General features: G+C 34.6%; 3 protein-coding genes across 4 annotated transcripts in view; 2 read left to right on the top strand and 1 right to left on the bottom strand.

Moving 5' to 3' along the window:
- Nucleotides 1–2,774: 2,774 nt before the first annotated feature.
- LOC144852037 (eukaryotic translation initiation factor 3 subunit K-like) overlaps nt 2,775–13,750 on the bottom strand; it is a 56,668-nt gene continuing 45,692 nt past the window's right edge. For both annotated transcript variants that reach the window (XM_078709721.1, XM_078709722.1), the window contains exons 2-8: nt 6,287–6,373; nt 5,669–5,767; nt 5,280–5,400; nt 4,572–4,646; nt 4,373–4,439; nt 3,521–3,724; nt 2,775–3,425 (exon numbers count right to left, since the gene is read on the bottom strand). In XM_078709721.1, coding sequence (XP_078565847.1) covers nt 3,394–3,425; nt 3,521–3,724; nt 4,373–4,439; nt 4,572–4,646; nt 5,280–5,400; nt 5,669–5,767; nt 6,287–6,363 — 675 coding nt within the window. In that variant the 5' untranslated portion in view covers nt 6,364–6,373 and the 3' untranslated portion in view covers nt 2,775–3,393. The remainder of the gene's footprint in view (nt 3,426–3,520; nt 3,725–4,372; nt 4,440–4,571; nt 4,647–5,279; nt 5,401–5,668; nt 5,768–6,286; nt 6,374–13,750) is intronic.
- On the top strand, nt 7,677–9,251 carry LOC144852040 (uncharacterized). Its single transcript, XM_078709726.1, has 4 exons — nt 7,677–7,751; nt 8,078–8,257; nt 8,432–8,547; nt 9,000–9,251. Exons 1-4 carry the CDS (start codon nt 7,730–7,732, stop codon nt 9,054–9,056), a joined length of 375 nt encoding a protein of 124 aa, XP_078565852.1. The 5' UTR covers nt 7,677–7,729; the 3' UTR covers nt 9,057–9,251.
- Nucleotides 10,308–13,541, top strand: LOC144851874 (uncharacterized). The gene is made up of 6 exons (XM_078709524.1): nt 10,308–10,552; nt 11,196–11,353; nt 11,540–11,627; nt 12,017–12,193; nt 12,606–12,700; nt 13,034–13,541. The coding sequence occupies exons 1-6, from the start codon at nt 10,453–10,455 to the stop codon at nt 13,091–13,093; spliced, it is 678 nt and encodes a 225-aa protein (XP_078565650.1). The 5' UTR covers nt 10,308–10,452; the 3' UTR covers nt 13,094–13,541.

Below are 13,750 nucleotides of genomic sequence, written 5' to 3'. Positions count from 1 at the left end.
TCTTCAATATAAACGAATTTTAAATAAAACATTGTTTTGAATATTTATACAATTTTATCATTTTTTTTTTGCCAAACTATGTTAAAGTAAACAGTTGTCTTTCAATATCCGATTAAATATTCATATCATAATACAGGGTAATTAAATAGATAAAATAAGATTAAAATTATTTATATATAGGCCGAGGTAGAAATAAATAAAATGTATCATTTGCGCGCGTATCTGTATTTGTTACAATATTTCATATAGATATGCCAATGTTAGCTAGTAGAAAATGATTAAATAATAATATTAATAATATAACTTCGCGGCCATGTATTATCTTTATTGCATTGTTTCGTAACTAAAATGAGATGAGTAAGGCCTATCCATTGTATTATTCAAAAATATATGATATATTGCTAATTAAATGTTGGTGAGAATTTATAAAATTGTACAATCAATAGTTGTAATTGTACAGTCAATTATAATGGACAATAATATTAATATAATGGATGATAAAAAAAATATAAATTAAAAACACAATTTTTCTCATAAAAAGGATTATGAAAAATTGCAACGGAGATACACCGAAGGCTGTAGCCTAAGTTTCAGGATGCGGATTTTAGTCTAGAAAAATTATTAATTATTTATGAGCCTCTCCCATCTACCCCCTTCCATCTGAAAAAAACCCCCAAAACAAAACAAAAACAAAAAACCTGGCGCTATCCACCATCGGTTAGTACCTTTTACGACGGTTTTCTTGAGCTGTTGTTTGTATTAGAGCCGGTTGGATTAATATACACACATATTATGTTTTAAATTTTATTTCAGTAATATAATAATAAATATAATAATAATAATCAATACAAAATAAATAAAACGGTAGATGGCCGGAAATGACACAACTTTTGGGTGGATCTTAATTTTTCATAGAACAATTCGACCTTTTGTAATTTCTGTACTTTTCACAGATATACCTATTCCAGGGGCCGGGTACCCACATTGAAAGTCGGTCTTTTTGGGTGGTGACACAAAAGGTTTTCCGCGCAGCAGTGCGTTCAAATGTTGATGAAAGTCTTTTGTACGCGCGCGTTCATACTTTCACTGATTATATTTTTGACCAGCAAAAAAAAATGTATGCCCATTGTTTTTATCACAAGCAACAGCTTTGAACTGATCATCCACCTACCAAACCAGCTTCCGGCCGGGGGAGACTCGTCAATTGTTTCGTTATCTGTCGATTTGTATATTTTTCCGTTTACACCCTATTAGCCTATTAATTATATTATTATTTAAGTCAATCGTTTATTATTTATCAGGGAACATTTTCGCCAGTGTAGCGTAGCAAAAAGCTATACAAAACAACCTTATTGCTACACATTTTGAAAATTGTGTAGCAAAAAATACAATACAAAACTATGTTTCTTGACTTAAAAATCAGTTTGATTGGCAATATTGCTAAACAAAATTTTTAAATGAAAATTTTCCCTGTTTATTACAGATTTTCATAGTAAAATCATGAAATACTGACTGTCAAGCTCACTTGGAGACTCCCTTGTTTCGTTCTGTGTGAATTAATTATTTTTTTCTTATACATTTTTTCATTTTATACGGTTTGTTAAGCTCCATCTACACTATCAAATTTTATGTGACAAAAAAATGTGATGTGCCCATATATGCACATGATGATGTCATATCACTACCATCTTTGGGCATATCATTACCATATTTGGGCACATCACACTTATTTTGTCAAACTAGTTTGATAGTGTAGACACAGAGCTTTAGGCAGGATAGTCAGATACTCACATCATTATGACACACTGAATAAATAGCTAGCTTGTCTTGACAATTAAGTTAGTGAAGCAGTGTGGTGATGTGAGATTCCGTTTTTTTCTGTTGTCTTGGTCAATTTATTCGGTTTATTAGGCTTTTTCCTGGTTTATTTTACATCAACTTTTTCATTTTTACACTTGTGTTAAACAGCGCATAGAGACTATTTGTATTTTAAAACCATTAACCATTACGTATTATATTATAGACTAAACAAAAAAACGTCTGTATCGCTGACAAAAAATCCGATATTAAAAAAAAACACATTATTATTCCACTATACATATATATTATTATTATTATATAAAAAGTGGACTATAAACATCGATGAACAGGGGCTTAACGTAAGGGAGATATAGCACACAACGGAGGATATAGTAGTAAGTCGCAATTTGTAAACTCTTGGTAAAACTTTAAAACAATTTATTCATGATTTTCGTGAGTAGTGGATTGATTGTGTGAGAGGCGCGACAGTTTATTAGGATACTTTACTCAATGTTTCCATTTAAGTCGGTTTTTGGACAGTACAGATACGACGACGTTTTATTTTACACCAACTTATTGTTGCTATAGCACTTTTCGTTGGAGCGTCTTGGTTACTTTACAAACACACACCTAAACATTATCTCCAACTCTATATTTGTGGGCGTGTTGTCACACTTAATGTTTGGTTTGAAATGCGAACTCAACAAGAGAACATATAGTTCAAAATCAAAATGTGTATTAAGCTCTGTATACACTATCAAAAAGTGAGATGTGCCTAAATATGGTAGTGATGTGCTTAAATATGGTAGTGATGTGCCCAAATATGGAAGTGATGTGCCCAAATATGGTAGTGATATGACATCATGTCCATATATGGGCACATCACATTTTTTTTATCACAAAGTTTGATGGTGTAGACAGAGCTTTAAAAAAATACTAAACACAGATACAGCAACAAACTACGGACAAAAACCAATGGTCCTATGGATATATTTAGTTATTATTATTATTATTTCTAAATGTTTTCCATATAAATTATGTTAAATGTAAAGAAAAGCCAACACAGTATACATATTATTTGATGGTTTCAAATATCATAAACTAAAAAGACTCGAAATGCCATTAGATGTTGTTGAATTATACTGTATTTCTTTACCTAAACATCTGTGGAATGGAACATGAAAATATTTGTGTTTGTACCATTCATAAACATTCATTATTTGTATACCATTTAAATGGTTACATAACTATTTCCATAGTCATATAGTATTCCTATTCAAGACAGTAGTATTATGTATTGTGTGTATTCTCAATACTGTGTAAAAAATAAACAGTGAACAAGACACTATTACAAAATATTTAAGCTAGCCAGCAGAATTGTCTTAAGCTCTGTCTACACTATCAAACTAGTTTGAAAAAAAAAAGGTGTGAGGTGGCCAAATATGGTAGTGATATGCCCAAATATAGTAATTTTGTTGTCACATAAAGTTTGATGTGCAGACAGAGCTTTAATCTTTATTGATCTTATGAGGGCGTGTGTTTTCAATCTCATAAGCGTGTGTTGTCGACCTTGTGGGGCGTGTGTTGTTGACCTCAAGGGGCATGTGCCATAATACTTGCAACGCCTGAAAAAAAAAATTTTTAAATAACATTTTTTAAAGCATATTTTTTAAACATTTATTTATTATCATTTAAAAAAAAAAGAAAATGTTGAACTTACTTTCAAAATCAATTTTTTCTGTAATATTTTTCGTTTTTACAATTTCTTCCTGGTTGGTGATAAACAGTTTGCCATCTTCCTGTGATTTCCACCCGTATCTGTTCATCCATTGTTCAAGCTCTCGATCTGTTAAATCTCCGAGCAACTGAGCCAGTAGACGCTTGCTTATAGTCTGGTAAGTGATCTTCAGTACGTGGCAAATGACTACGAAATATAGGATTAAAAAGTAGATATTAAATCCATTAAGAAACTAAAGCTCTGTCTACACTATCGAATATTATGTGACAAAAAATGTGATGTGCCCATATATGAACATGACGATATCATATTACTACCATATTTGGGCATATCACTACCATATTTGGGCATATCACTACCATCTTTGGGCATATCACCACCATATTTGGGAACTTTTTCTGTCAAATTACAGTAGTTTGATAATGTAGACAGACCTTTACATAGGATATTCAAAAGACAAGTTCATCATTTCTCAAGAGATAATTTTCATGATTTTTTTAGTGACTTTTCCATGACTTAATAGTATTCCATGACCGGTTAAAATGTCACAGTGAAAGTGAAATGATTGTATAAATGGTGTCCAATAAAAAAGCAAAAAATAATGTATCTTTCCATAATAATAATAATAGTTCATTCTTATATAGCACATATAAGCAAGCTCTCAATGCGCTGAACATTATTACCTCGGCCATTTTTTGACGTACGGAAAAATACTCCCATAACAATGCAGCTAGTAATCAGAACAAAGTTGTGTCTTGATCTAACCGGTACACATTTTATACACCTGGGTGGCATATTGATTTCATTCAAAGTTATAAAATGTCTCTAACTTACATTTTCGAATTGAATCCTCAAAGCCCACAATAGTTGACACCATATCTTCTAACTCAACAAGCTCATTCTAAAACAAATAAAAAAAATTCTTATTCCTTTTTTTAAAATATCAACTGTGAAAAATGACAATTGAAGTTACCAATCTATGCTAGCATGTTCCAAAAAACACCTTTGTGTACTCCCGAAGTTCCTCACTTACCCAAAACTTTTGAAATTCACAAGTTTCTAGCAGCAAATGAAGGTACAGTATACTTTTCAGTTGTGGTTCTTGTTGCTAATAAGTAACTTAAGGAAACATTTCTATGAGTATTGAGATAAATATTCTAATGATATGAACAAGTCCTAACAGTCCAACTGATTCATGATCGCCAGAAAGATAATAGGAAGATGTTGATTTTGTGGCAACTTGATTGGACTGAGAAAACTAGAAATTTGATAAATTGGAAGTTAAGATTGTTTTTGAGAGCAAAGAACACCCTTTGGTAAAATGTAACATGAATGAGGTAGTCTCCATGCCCTTAGTCCATGGATGGGGCTTTTAAGAATAAGACACAATACAAGGAAATTTGACCAATTCAATTCTCATGTATTTAGCTATCATGACAGTTTGGAAGATTTGTTGTTTGTGATTGGTCAACTGGTGTTTTATCATCCTTGCATTGCATTCTGGCAGGAATTCAGCCTAAAATAATAGATTCAAAGATTTCAAAGTCTTCGCTAATATCAATCATTTAAATATACAGTGATGTAAACACAAGAAATAAAGTGGTGTTTTCGCAAGAAAAGGGAAATCTCTGTCCAAGCCACTGGGTTGTCAAAGGCTTCTGTGAAAAAAGTGGTCAGGTTGAAATATTACCAATCGTACTGGTGGCTATGGCACTGACATACAAAATATGGTAAAGGATACATGTGATTCATCGATGAGACATTTACATAAGATGAAGTCTGTATGTGGAAGGTTAGTTAGTGCCTTCAGCAAGATCTGTTGAGCCACGTCAAGCTGGAAATGAGCAGGGTTCAATTGGTATCTGAAAAAAAAAGGATAAACAATACAAGTTGATGAAGAAGTCTGTACAGGGATGTAGCTAAAAGCTACAGATTAGGAAATTAGGGGTTGGTAGTAACTAAAAACAGTAATTTCAGGTAGGTTTCTTGGGTGGCTGACAGGTAAAGGCCTAAAAAACTTCAGGGTGATGGAAGACTTTGAATGAGGGTGTCCCCATTCACCTCAAAACAAGACTCTAAACACTTATCTACATTTTTTCAGAAACAGTACAATACAAAGGGTATACTTACAATTTTAATACTGCTAAATTAGCCTCCAGGTCATATGAATTTTCTTTTGTCTGGATTTCAACATATCTTTCAAGTTTTGACAAATTTTCTGGATTATACCTGTAAAAAATGTAGTTTAAAACTGCAAAGTTTAAATCATATTTAACTACAGTACTACTACTACTAAACACTAAATTAGTATTTTAGTAAATTAGTAATTAGCCTAATAATAGCCTATTATTGACTGTATCCCGATTCCTGTCACTAGTCACTAATAGTAATAGTTAATACTAAAAAATAAAATAAAAAATAACCCACATTTTTTATTTTAAAAAATTAAAAAAAAAGAAAAAGGAAATGTAAATGGCAGCCATGAGTTCAATTAATAATTATATTAGTGCTATGGTTTAAGACATCTTACTACGGTGCAGTCTAAGTGTTTTTCTATGATTGTAGGCCAGGCCCGACTAACTAGTGTAGGTATGAAAACAGCAAGCACTTCGCGGGCGGCATCATGCAGAGCACACACACATAATCTTCTCCGATCTTCTAGGCCTAGCCTAGTAGGCTAGCCGACCATATTGTTTTCAACACATTTCGACCCATTACATTGTTTTAATAACAAAAATGTTTTCCTACCTATCAATTCCTTTCAGTAATGAAGAAACGGTTGCTCTGGCATCGTCAGCTGAAGACATATTTGATGTTAAAAACATAAAATTTACATCGAAAAAATTACAGCACGTTTCTTTATGAGAGCGCGCCCTCAACGTCTTGTCCAATCAACGGTTCTCTAGTTGTCAACCCTGTATATCCGGAGGTCGTGTGATTAGTCGCCACTTTTATAGTCTCTGTCCATAGGAGGCATTATCTCCATGTCTACCAACAATAATATTACTTTTTAACTATTTTATCCCGGTGTAAAGTTAGGACTAATATGATATTTAATTCGTAATGGCAAAAAACAATGACATTTATTATTTGTTTACCCAAATTATACCCATTCAATATTAAATTCTAAGGATAAAACGGCGTCACGGAAATTATTATCATAAAGCCCATGTAATTGACATTATCAACTGTTTATCATAGAGACCTACATGGGTAGATTAGCGATAGATAACTAATGGAAAGAACAAGACAGAAACCAAACGTAGAACAAAGACATTTGAACTAAAAACATGCATCTCATAAGTATTTTTGGGCTCTTTCTTTACTTGTTGGTAATTTGTAACACTCAACAGCCACACCCCTCAAAATGCTGCATGAAGAACGATATGTTTATTGTTGACATGGGTAGGTACAAAGTAGCCGCTACCAGGCCTACATGATACAAATAATGATCATTAAGTATAGGACCGTAAATAACGATTAAATATATAAACCAACTTGATGCATAGGCCTAGACAGGGTAGATAGAAACAATCAAAATACTGCAGGTATGTTAACTGTCTTAAAATGTATTAACACGACATGTTTCGGGCATAGCCCATCATCGGGAAGGATTTATGTCCGAAACATGTCGTGTTATTTTAAGAAATTATAATGAGGTAGTTTTAACATTTATTATTTGATTTTGTTTTTTTAAAATTCGTTTTAAGGCACTTTAATTGGGTACCACATCGAGCAGGACTACCAAAACTTTGGAACTCTATCGCAAGTGGTGACGATTGTAGCCGACTTTAAGCAATCTCGAATGTTTTACAACACAACTGGTTACATAGATGACAGTATGACCCATGGTTTGGTGATCGAGGACTACAAAAAGGTAGGTTTATAAGTGTTAAGCTATGTCTACACTATCAAACTAGTGTGATGTGCCCGCGCCCAACAATATGGTAGTGATATGACATCATCATGTAAATATATGGGAACATCACATTTTGTTGTCACATTAAGTTTGATAGTGTAGACAAGCCTTTAAAGTATGCGTATTTCACCGTGATCCGGAGTATGACATACTTTTGTTAAAATAAGTTCCCAGTTAACATTTCTCTTTATTTATGATATCAGAATGCTGTATGGACCATCGACTATGAGGCGCAAACGTGTACAAAATCGTCAATTCAAGCTGGATCCAAAATGCCGAATAAGTGCGTTCCAGGTGAGAGTCGTCTTAAGCTCTGTCTACACTATCAAACTATAGTTTGACGAAAAGTGTGATGTGCCTAAATATGGTCATCATTTCTATATCCGGGCACATCACATTTTTTCACCGTTTTATAGTATATAGTATAGCTAAGTAAAGCTTTAGAGTGCATAATGAAGCCGGTTATTAGAAAATTTGTTTAATGAAAAAACTCCGATATCATGAAGCAAAACAAAGTTATAATAAAAATCGATTCGATTAGGCCTAGTTTCGAATATGAGGCGCCACGTTTGTTTCACATCGCCTAGGCTTGTTTTAAAATTGTATCCACTTCTTCACAGATAACAGCAAGCTCTGTAATCAGGCGGTTTATCCCCACAATCTAACGAGCAATACCTGGTGCTTCGATATGAAAACTCCGCAAAATGATGGACAAGCCACAGTGACGGTCAGCGAAGACGAATGCATACCGTTTCTTTTTAGTTTCACCGGCAAACACATCCAATTACCTGCAACTACATGTGCGTACTATGCTGTATAAATATAGTTACTTTAGGCTACAATACTTATAATAATATAGGCATATGACGTAACTACCTAATTAATGCAATAGCTGTCTCGGTACGATGCATTGAATGGCGCAGCAATGTGAATAAAAACCTGAAAACATAATTTACATTATTTTATGTATTTAGTGGATATAGTGGAAACCGGAGGGTATTACAATATGAAACAACTGGATGACGTATCCAAGTATTTCGTTCTTCCATCACTTTGTCAACAAGAAAAAAGCTGCTTGAATAAATCAAAGGTATATGGATGACTCTTTATCGTAGGAACGAATTGAGCGGTTGAAATGAACTTTTTGGGGAGTTGGAGGAGAGGTAAAAGTCAGTTTTGAGGGGTGGAACAAGGGATCTCATTTTGTTGCATAGGCAACTTATTGTGGACCAGTGGCAGCACTCGACACGAAGGGACCTTCTTAAGCTTGGTTTCCACTAGAATGCGACGCAATGACGTAAGCCGCAACGCAAGCGAATTAACCAATCACAAGGAACGGTTCGAATGATTCATTGCTTGGATTGGTCGATTTCGCTTGCGTTGTGGCTTACGCCCTTGCGTTGTGGCTTACGCCCTTGCGTTGAGTGCTAGTGGGAACCAAGCTTTAGGGGAGTAGAAAGTTGTGGTATGTGTCGTCCACACCTGTGCGCAATTCAGTCAGTCAAGTCGCAGGTTATTACCCCATGTTTTTATATTTTTCAGTCATTTAAATCGGTTGACATAGCGAGACACATTCATCAATCAAGAGGGTTTATGTAGAAGGATGTTGTACTACTATTAGGCATATTAGGCCTATGAAGCGAACCAATTCGACACCGAGGCAGTGAACTTTTCCCCCACTCATACAACTCTTTTCATACGGAACCGGACCCTAGTCTTTACAACGTGATAAATGAAAGATACGATAATAACAAACAATGATTGTACCGATGATAAAGTAGGTCTAACCATGCTATCAAGATGAAAATATAATAAATATTAAAAATAATGATGACACAATAAGGCAAGATAACATTATAATTGACTCATGTGAGTATTATTCATAAAGTAAATTTACCAATTGATTTTAGAATAAATAAGTCTGTTAATGTAATCAACTTGTTTCGATTAATTTACCATTAACTGCGGGTGAACGAAAACACTGGAAGGCACCATTGAGATCAGAACATTACTAACGCCAAGAAAACTAAAGGAACAAAACACAATTATCAAACATTAATAAATGTATTGGTTCCCTCCCTTAAACGGAGGAACACCCTCGCAACAAGAGGTTCGACCCATATTGTGTACAAATTAACAATTCACCCGGCTCACCAGATTTCAGGGCAATTTCTATAGCTTTTAGGCCGCTTGCAGACTTTGTCTTCCGGAAGAAAATTGAGCAGATAGAAAAAAAGCGTTAGGTCTATACGTTTAGTCTTGATTAATTATTGATTAGAATTAATATTGGTTGATAACGGATGCAAATTAATTGATTTATTTATTGTCTTTACTAGTTACACTTTCAGTACTAAAGCATTGATTTCCGCAGTGGTTCAATAATGCTTCAACAAAGTAAAAGCAACATTATTAGACAAATTAAACAGTAATTTACAATGAAAGTTTTTATCTATAATCTAATAGTTTTAGCTGTAATGTCATTAAATGCAAGTCACATGAGGGAATATTAATTAAACGACACGTGATATCTTTGCTATATTTGGTTTTAATATTTATTACGAGTTTACGACGTGCGTACATGTTGTTTAACGCTTATAACCCGGTCTCGTGACGAATCTTGTCTTGTTATCTGACAATCCCGGACCTATACCTATAATGACCTCTGTAAAAGTATCTGGAGTCCTTTTCAATACCGGCTGTGAATTCACGCTCAATCGATTTATTTGTAAAGCCATATCACAAGGGGTTATGAAAATTAATTTTAGGATATGACGTAATCACTTCTCTTATGGTTTTGGCGGTCGTTCGTCAAGCGTGACCTACTAATACACAAGTCTCTCCGGTCTCATGACACGACAGGTACCTATAAAAGCACCTGGCTATAATATAAGCCTCCTATAGACTTGCTTAAACCTCCACTCTAAGCATTAGCACATTAATTGCAGTTCACTTGATATCATTTCTACTGTATTTTACTAGACTTCATACGTCGACAATGATGCGATCGTGTATTATATTTTTGTGTTTGGCTGCCTGCAGTTTGGCTCAGCAGGAAAAATGCTGTGTTAAACAAGAAATGTTTGCTGCGACTTCTGGTAAGTACCGGTACCGGCAGAGATATTCCGGTTTTCCTACCTGGGTAAATGAATAAGGTTTAAACGGTATATTTAGTTTGTTTTGGGTCCGGACAGTGTATAAGGCAAATAGAACAATTCCGGGGCCGGGGGTAGATTATTGGTTACCCCTCCTCACACTCATTCTGACCACCAGCTAGTCAAATGGCTGAGCGGTTAAAGCAGCAAGAGCCAACAACATCGGCAAGGGTTCGAGGCCGACTCACTCCTAGTTCTGGTAGAGGAACAATTAAGTCTTCTCGGATAAGGACTAACCGTAGGTCCAGTGTACACAGTTATAACCTGTGTGCACTTTAAAGAACCCAGTTCATTATTCGAGAAGAGTAGGGGGATACACCGGTGAATTGGTTCACAAAATAGCCCCTGTATCAGGGAGATTACCATCTATCTGATAGGACAGTGATAAGTTTACTATTGCTAATCCTTGGCCACATTGCCTAAAGACATAAAATTTAAAAAAAATTAAAAAATAACCATGAATTACAGTAACCCATGGATCTATTACTACTCTCAACTCTCTATTTGATGTTAGTTATGTGATGTGCACCAGGCCGCTGACCCCGTGATACAGTCACTTAGAACAACTTTCTGCTTTTTCCTTTAGGGTCAGTTACTGGCTATCATACTGGAGATTACAACGGAGTTTTTGGAAACAATGTATTCGCTGTGGTTGATTTTACACAATCCAAATCCATGGCAAATACGACTCTCTATATGGAGGGTAACACAACGTACATGATGGCTATCAATGACTACAAACAGGTAGGCCTATATTGACAGAGATACCTTTCATGTCGCCAGGTTTCTTCATTATTTTTCAAGCCTTCTTCCTCCTATTGAAAATCAGGAAGGGATGTTTTCCACTTGATAAACATTTTTTTTCTTAAAATAAGAGACATGAAAGAACCGTATGATATGGGCTACTCTTTTTTTTTGTATTTTATTAAGAACACCGAGTGGACAATTGATTTCACGGCCAAAAAATGTGAGAAGGCACCTTTACCAGAGGGTAGTAAATTGCAACGATGCATTCCAGGTAATAATTGGTTCCCACAGAGACGCAGCACAACGACGTAACTCAACGAAAGTGATTTGACCAATCACAAGCGTTCGATTATCCGAATTGTGATTGGTCAACTCGCTTGCGTAGCTTCTACGTCCTTGCGTTGCGTCTTAATGGGAAGAACCAAGCTTAAGTAAGATGATGACGGTTATATTGTCATCCTAAGAATATTAAAGATAGGCCTATAATTATTATGGGGGATTTACATCTCTGATAAAGTCATCCGATTCTCGTACGGAACATGATCATGAGTTTAAAACATTGCATGTATATATGTATATTATATGTAAGAATGACGTTACGTCGTGATATTTTGGTATGGTAGGATAAGCGCCAAATGACCACCTCTTATTTTCCCCTAGATGATGCAACATTCCTCGAACAAGTGACCTATCCTGGTAATGTACTGGTTAACTTTTGGAACCTGGAGGTAAACACACCAACGCAAAAAGGACAGGTTACTTTAAGCGTTACAGCCGAGGATTGTTTGACAGCCGGAGTCACATTCGTTGGCTCAACAACCTCTTCTGGACAAGAAGGTAACTATAATATAGTTCATAAAATTATAATGTATAGTAATATTCACTTAACTATCGAGTTATACTGTTTGGATAAAGTTTTTGAATTGAATTAAATGTCAAAGTTTACAGAAAATTAATTGAAAATAAATTAGTTTGAGCTCAATTCCTCATCTAAAGCATGATTGTTTGATTAGACAAAATTCTACCATCCGCCAGCCACGATAATATTGATTGATACCAAATACTTTGATTTGTTTGTATCGATATATTGATTAATTATTAATCTTTATGAAAGTGATTTTTACGAAAAATGTAACCATATATCATACCACTGGCCATTCATCAGCCAGTCATGGTGGTTGATCGATACCAATATTTGATTTGTATCGATTAATATTGATTAGTTATTGATTTATATGAATAATTTCAGTTGATGCTCTGTACGCCGCTGGTTATTATAATTACAAAACGCTGAGTGATACATCGCCATATTTTAAGCTGCCGTCTTTCTGCGATTCAAGCACGGTAAGGAACCTTTTCACCGTAACACATTTAATTATTACGGAACTGAATGTAGGCCTAAAGCTCTGTCTATACTATCAAAATGTATGTGAAAAAAAAATGTGATGTGATGTGCCCATATATGCACATTGATTGATTGAATTTATTCGGTTCATACATAAAATACATTTTAAACTGGTACAGAAAACATACAATACACATGATGATGTCACTACCATATTTGGGAATATCACTACCATATTTGGGCACATCACACTTTTTTTTTGTCAAATGAGTTTGATAGTGATGCTTATACTCGTCAGATAACATTTATGATATTTTTTTTTTAACTTTCAGGCAATTCATCCAAAGGTAAAGGACGCCGCCAGACGGTTGATGAAAATTGGTTTCTTTTAAGACAAACTGGAAACAAGAAACCATTTAGCGGATTCAAATAGTATAAATAAATATAATTAAAATAGTAGTGTCAGTATGAGGTTCGAGCACCAACAATTATACCCATATGATCTGAAGACTGGGATCGCCATATGTAAGTTCCATAGAGGCGGTGGTGATCTGATAGGGCGGAGCAGCAAGAAACAACGACGTCGTGTACAGAGTAGAAATGTTTATTTTGCAATACAAACAATTACATAGACTATTAAATGTATGTGTAATCCTTCATATGTTTAAAGTCTTTAGGGCAGCACAATTTTTAGAACTGTGCATTAAAATATAATTCTTTTTTACTAACACTGCATAATTTAACGTCTATTTGTGTGTAATAGGCTGCCAATACAAAATACAATACGATCACCAAAAAGAACGTCTTTCAAATAAACTTGGTTTATGTACACTCAGCTGAGCTGTTGAATGTTTACTTTTATTTGACTCATTGTTTAGTGGGAATGGTGTGTAAATAGAATCTCAGGTAGGTTGTTAACCAAAAAACAATTTCTATAGGTCGAAGTAACGATTTCAATATCAATCCGTACCAACATTAATTTTTCATTTCGACGCATATCAATTCCAATTCCACAATGTAAGCCTATTTGTCCTCCTCTCCACAAAAGA

The sequence above is a fragment of the Antedon bifida genome, chromosome 9 (genome assembly GCF_963402885.1).
Source record: "Antedon bifida chromosome 9, ecAntBifi1.1, whole genome shotgun sequence".
Classification (NCBI taxonomy): Eukaryota; Metazoa; Echinodermata; class Crinoidea; order Comatulida; family Antedonidae; genus Antedon; species Antedon bifida.
Note: the sequence above shows the minus strand (reverse complement) of the source record. Positions and strands in the feature narration are given on the sequence as shown.

What these genes read in the sequence shown, in the direction of transcription:
- LOC144852040 (XM_078709726.1), top strand. Translation starts at nt 7,730, where the DNA reads ATGCCGAATAAGTGCGTTCCAG. An exon ending in GCCGAATAAGTGCGTTCCAG is followed by an intron (nt 7,752 to 8,077) that starts GTGAGAGTCGTC and finishes ACTTCTTCACAG; the next exon opens with ATAACAGCAAGCTCTGTAAT. An exon ending in CCAATTACCTGCAACTACAT is followed by an intron (nt 8,258 to 8,431) that starts GTGCGTACTATG and finishes TTATGTATTTAG; the next exon opens with TGGATATAGTGGAAACCGGA.
- LOC144851874 (XM_078709524.1), top strand. Translation starts at nt 10,453, where the DNA reads ATGATGCGATCGTGTATTATATTTTTGTGTTTGGCTGCCTGCAGTTTG. An exon ending in ATTGCAACGATGCATTCCAG is followed by an intron (nt 11,628 to 12,016) that starts GTAATAATTGGT and finishes ATTTTCCCCTAG; the next exon opens with ATGATGCAACATTCCTCGAA. An exon ending in CTTTCTGCGATTCAAGCACG is followed by an intron (nt 12,701 to 13,033) that starts GTAAGGAACCTT and finishes TTTAACTTTCAG; the next exon opens with GCAATTCATCCAAAGGTAAA.